Source organism: Rhincodon typus, chromosome 13 (genome assembly GCF_021869965.1).
Source record: "Rhincodon typus isolate 14 chromosome 13, sRhiTyp1.1, whole genome shotgun sequence".
In the NCBI taxonomy this organism is placed as follows: Eukaryota; Metazoa; Chordata; class Chondrichthyes; order Orectolobiformes; family Rhincodontidae; genus Rhincodon; species Rhincodon typus.
In genome coordinates, this window is record NC_063344.1 from 21,015,863 (window position 1) to 21,021,862 (window position 6,000).

General features: G+C 40.8%; 1 protein-coding gene across 4 annotated transcripts in view; it reads left to right on the forward strand.

Annotated features, from left to right (window-relative positions):
- The window catches only part of p3h2 (prolyl 3-hydroxylase 2), a 130,099-nt gene that overhangs the window by 101,100 nt on the left and 22,999 nt on the right, over window positions 1–6,000 (forward strand). For all 4 annotated transcript variants that reach the window (XM_048604332.1, XM_048604335.1, XM_048604334.1 and 1 more), the window contains exon 4: window positions 4,148–4,279. In XM_048604332.1, the coding sequence (XP_048460289.1) occupies window positions 4,148–4,279 (132 nt within the window). The remainder of the gene's footprint in view (window positions 1–4,147; window positions 4,280–6,000) is intronic.

The following is a 6,000-nucleotide window of genomic DNA, read 5'->3' on the forward strand; positions in this document are numbered from 1 at the left end:
AGAAAAAATTTCGGGTTAAAACATTAACTCTTGATATTTTCTTCACAGATGCTGCCAGACTTGCTGAGCTTTTCCACCAACTTCTTATTTTGCCCCTCAGGATCTTTTATATTTCTGTAAGATCATCCATATGTTTTTAACTTGAATGATTGAGTCCAGGTGCTCCACCCTTTCCTCATAAGATTCCCCACCTTCTCTTAATTCTAGGAATCAATCAAGCAAACTTCCTCTAAATGTCTTCTAATGCAGTTCTGTACTTTTGTAAGTAAACTGACCAGCAGTGTACACAATGCTCCAGATGTGGCCTCAGAAATATTCTATTCTGTAGAGAAAAACGTCCTTGGAAAATTAAAACCTATGCATTCACTATCTCGGCAGTGGCTTCTTTTAAGACCCTGGGATTATGCCCATTAAGGACCCGGGGGCATGTCAGTTTTAACTTGTGGTAATTTTCTCATTATTCTTCCTCTAGTGGTTTACTTGTTTAAGTTCCTCCCTCCCTTCTACCTCTTGATTTACAATATTTTCTGTGATATTATTTGCAACAATTTGTACAATCAAGACAGCCAGAAAGTATCTGTTAAATTTATCCCCCATTTCTGTATTTTCCATTATTAATTTCCTAGATTCTGTCGGGGACCAACATTTCTCTTTCGTTCTTTAAATATTTGTTTTTATATTTCTAGCTAGCTTTCTCTCATACTATAATTTCTCCCTCATTATTATTTAATTTTTTGGTTTTTAATGTTCTATCCAATCTTCAAATCTGCCACTAAATCTTCACAAAATTTTATAATTTTCTTTTCCATAGTTTGCTACCAACGGTGTGCCCTAGAATTTCACCAGACTGTATCTCTGCTGAGTGATGAAATATCTTCTTGGGTTTCTGCCACTCCATTTCTCCTGAAATATTCCTGAACCTAATTCCCAATTCACTTCAGCTAGCTCTTAAATGAACTAAATGCAAAAAAAAAGGTTATGTTATGAACAGTGGTACCTAGTGGCATTTTATTATGAGGCCAGTACTTAATCCTGTCTCTTTAAATATTGTCAGGTATAGCCTGCTCTCTGCTTGTCTCTAGAATGTGCCACTCTAAGAAACTGTTCCAAGAGCACTTTATAAACTCACCTTCTCGGCTACCATTGTCAATCGGATTTTTCCATTCTACATGGAGATTAAAATTACCCATGATTATTGTCATATCTTTCTCACTAGCCCCTGTAATTTATTTCTGAATATTCTATCTTGCACTATGGTTACTGTTGGTTGGCCTGCAAAGTACTTCCAAAGGTGACTTCTTCCCTTTGCTGTTTATCATCTCAATGAAAACTGACTCTGTTTCCTGATTTTTAGAACTAAAGTAGTTTTTCTCCATCGTATTAATGTCACCCTCTATCAACAGAGTTATTCCTCCATCTATTCCCAGCTGCCTGTCCTTCTGAAGTATCATGTGCCCTTGAATATTCAGATCCAGGCTCTGTTGTCTTGTAGCCATGTCTGTGTAATGGCTGTCAGATCATACATGTTTATTTCTATTTGAACTGTCAATTCATTCTTCATGTTATGAATGCTCCGTATCTTCCAATGCTGAGCCATTAATTCTGTCTTGTGAGAGCTAGTAAGAATAGGGTCCCAACCTGAAACGTCAGCTTTCCTGCTCCTCTGATGCTGAATAGCCTGCTGTGTTCCTCCAGCTCCACACTGTGTTAACTCTGTCTTGTTACCATTTTAGCAGTACCTGGCCTTATCTGCTGATATGCTGATACATTTGTACAGTTTGTCCCTTCCTGTCACTCTCTGGTTGTTATAACCCTTATTCCTACTTTGCTCTCTTGCCTCTTCCTCTGTAATTTACTACATCGACCATGACCACTCTCTGATGTGCCACAGAGTCTGCAGCTCAGTCACACTGAGCCGGATCTCCTGGAACCGCAAACAGTTAATGCAAATCTGCGTGCCCTGGACCAGGCACATTCCATATTGCAAACTTTACCACTGTCCCACCATTCTTTATAATATCTTCATTTTGATATTTTTAGAAGTTAAATTAATGCTTCTATCCTCTAGCCTTAATGTACTAATTTAGTAAATCAATAAAGCCTGTCTTTTCAGAATAAAATGAACAGTGGGCTCACTAGCTTCTTAATTTCCTGTTGCTGACATCTCTTAATTATGAGGTCATGACATAAGGCGTATTTTCGGGGAAGTTATAATTTTCTAAACTCCGGCTGTAGATCTCTGACTACAGTACGTGAAACAATCTGATCCAAATTGTTTATGATGGAAAAACAAACAGAAACCATGTGACAACACTTGATGTTGACTTGCCAGAACACAGTTGACTCCTGTTAATTCAAGCTGCTTTGCAAAATGGAGTTGAATCATCCAGCTGCTTCCTTACATAGACTAGAAGACGGTTCAGACAAAGGAGATGTATGCTGCTGTAATCATTCCAAAGGTTCATCTCTCCTGAGGTAATTCCTCAAAATCTGTTTTCTCTCCTCTCCTCTGAAGGATTGTTCTCTATCTCTTCTGAGAACAACGTCCTTCCCTTTGAATCCTTCCCACTTTCTCTCCATCTTCCTGTTCCTTTCTGAGTGGTAAATAACGATGTTTGTAGGGTGACACACAGACAGAATGTCAAAATGGAGGAAAGCATAGTTAATAGGGTTCACTATGGAGAAGTGTGAAAGGATGCACCGGAGAAGATGTGAACTGAAAACAAAGTGGACTAAAATTGCAATGGTTTAAATGAAGAGAGTTATTCTGCCACCTTCAGTATCAGCTGTTGTGGGTCTATGATAGATTAGGGAGCTAGCTATCAGGGTACCGAAGCTTTTCTTTACTGCCAGACAAGGTTAAAGAGTATCTGTCTGATGTTGTCTCATCCAGCTGGGTCATACTGTATAGTCATAGAGTTACTAATAACTACGGAATGTGGAAATGCCTCAGTCACATCATTGGGATCCCAAACAAACCAGACTGTGCCAGGAATGACTTAAGCGATTTGTGAATTCTATTTAACATTTGCCACCTGGTTATTTAAATTTTAAAAAAAAGTCTTAAGTGTTATCCTATGTTATTTCCCAAACTCAGCAGTGTGCAGAATGGGCACTAGGAAGTTCCATTGTGTAATAGTGCTGAACATGAATCTGGCACTGGCCATTTATTGAGTCAACTATTCATCCCATTCATAAAATTATCCCTCTAAGTACGGCTGCTTCCTCGTTCCCCAGTGCTCATTGCTGTTTTCGCTCCACACGAGGTTTCCAGCTGGGACTTCTACATATTGGTATTGGCGTGTTAGTCACAGTCCCCTAGTGTTGGGAGGATCTAACATCAAAATTGACTTGAATATAAACATGATTAGATGAAGATTAAAGTGTCAATTGTTCAAAGTCATGTTTTAAGTTTTCTTTCAACCAGTTTCATTCTTTCATCCACTTCCTTACTGCCCCTTAGCATAGTTCACCGGATGAGAGTCACAAGCAGATAATGGAAAACAAGAAGGTTAGCTGTGGGTGTGGTTAAGGACGAATCATAGGTTTACTCACTTCTCTCTGTCTCACTCAGAGAAAGTTCCCCTCACTCTAACCATGGACCCTTACCTACCAGAAAGGGTCAGCTGAGGTGACAAAAACAGAAAGATGATAGATTGTTCTTCACTGACCAGTGCTGTGGGTTATTACATGTGGGGCCTCATTTCTTTTGCCACCTGTGGCACACAGCACCCACTTGGCATTGCATGAGTGTGCCTAGCTGGATAGTAGGCCCAGGTCCCTGGATGGGAAATTGGAACCCAGAACGTTCTGCGATGACAGTGCCATCCACACAAATTGGTTACCATTTAAATCATCTCCAAGAGAGTGGGATGGATCTGAACCTCGATAAAGATGCAGGGAGAGGGAGAAAAAGTTAAGGACATTCAGAAATGAGGTGAAAAACAAGGAGAGGAAAGTAAAGCATAAACCTGTCCCAAATGGCATCTAGAAAATAACAAAGAAACAGCAGGAAGTGAGTAAGGAATTAATTGTTTCTAGTGCGGTAGCAGTTTGACGGTATAACCCATTCTCTGAAGTTCAGCAAGTGGATTTAGCTTTGTGGACTGTGCACTATCATTTTGTTATGTGATTCTTCCCTTCCCAGATCATTATATCCAGGTCCTCCAGTGTGAACATGACTGCGTGAGAGAGTTGGCAACACGAGCAGGCCGCCTTTCTCCCATCGAGAACTACCTACCCATGCACTACGACTTCCTACAGTATTCTTACCACAAGGGTGAGCTGCATTGCTAATCAATGGAATATACAAGATCCAGCTTCAGGCTCAGGACCATTTTGTTCTGATGTAGATTCTCATCTTAACGTGTATTTACTTAAAGATATATCAGTTATCGTTCAATCTTTTGATACACAGTTGTGGAATTGTTGCAGAAGTCGTTCTGCATAGAAGGAAGCCATTTGGTCCATTATGTCTACACCAGCTCTTCAAATGAGCATCATTACCTACTGTCAGTCTTCTGCCTTTCCAGATTATTTCTATCCAAATAATATCCAAATCTAATGTCCTCTTCAACATCTCCACCACAATTGAACTGTCTCCACTACAATTACAGGCATAATGCAAACAATAAGTGCTGAGTTTCTCTAGTGTGGCAATCAGAGCTAACACTGAGTCCAAAGGTGGTCCATATCTTACTCGACACGGTAACTCTGTTTCTGTCTTCACAGATGTTGCTAGACCTGCTGACTACTTTCTGTTTGATTTCAGATCTCCAGCATCTGCAGTATTTAGCTTTTATTTATTTTATTTTGGTGGCACGGTGGCTCAGTGGTTAGCACTGCTGCCTCACAGCACCAGGAACCCGTGTTCAATTCCACCATCGGGCGACTGTCTGTGTGGAGTTTGCACATTCTCCCTGTGTCTGCGTGGGTTTCCTCTCAAAGTCCAAAGATGTGCAGGTTAGGTGGATTGGCCATGCCAAAGTGTTCAGGGATGTATAGATAAGGGGCCTGGGTCTGAGTGGGGTGTCTGAGGGTTGGTGTAGACTTGTTGGGCCAAAGGCGCTGTTTCCACACTGTCTGGATTCTATGATCATTTATAATCCAGAGCTTTGCTGATTTGGCTAACAAAATAGATCAAATTGTATAGCAGATTGTAAAGTCAGGCATTTAGCTAATGGTTTTAAAAAGCATAAGGCTTGGAAAGTTGAGTGAGTCCTATTGGAGGATCTATGGACATTTGCATTTCTATTCTATCTCAAACTTCTTGAGGACCACAGTGCTCTTTGAGGGCACTCCATTGGTTCAGATACATCATCATTCTCCCAACAATGTAATGTTCCAGTGACAGACAAATAACTAATTAATCTGCTTTTGTAATTTTTACTGGACCCTTCCTCTAGTTGTTAGTGCTTGTAAATACATGAGGCATATTGTAGTAATATCTATTATTTTTAGTGAAAATTGGCTTTTTATTTGACATATGTTTCACCTGTTAAAATATTAAATCTTGGCTAGCAATTTTTGTTCCAATGGTGTTCTGGGAATTCCTTCCTTTCTATTTAATAAGTTAGTTGTGTTTGTGAGGATTGTGTTTATGAGGATCATACACTGCCAGATGGTTTCATGGATGTTGCATCACTCTTTCTTTCCCTGTTTCTTTCTTTCCTTTTTCTCTCTCTTTCTCTCTCCCTGCAACCCCCTCTCTCTCTTTCTCTGCCCTCTCTCTCTCTCTCTGCCCTCTCCCCCTCTCTCTCTCTGCCTTCTCTCTCTCTGTCCTCTCTCTCTGCCCTCTCCCTCTCTCTTTCTCTGCCTTCTCTCTTTCTCTGCCTTCTCTCTCTCTCTCTGTTCCCCTCTCTTTCTCTGTCACCCCCTCCCTCTCTGTCACTCTTTCTCTGCCCTCTCCCTCTCTTTCTCTGCCCTCTCTCTCTCTGCCCCCTCTCTCTCTCTGCCCCCTCTCTTTCACTGCCCCCTCTCTTTCACTGCCCCCTCTCTTTC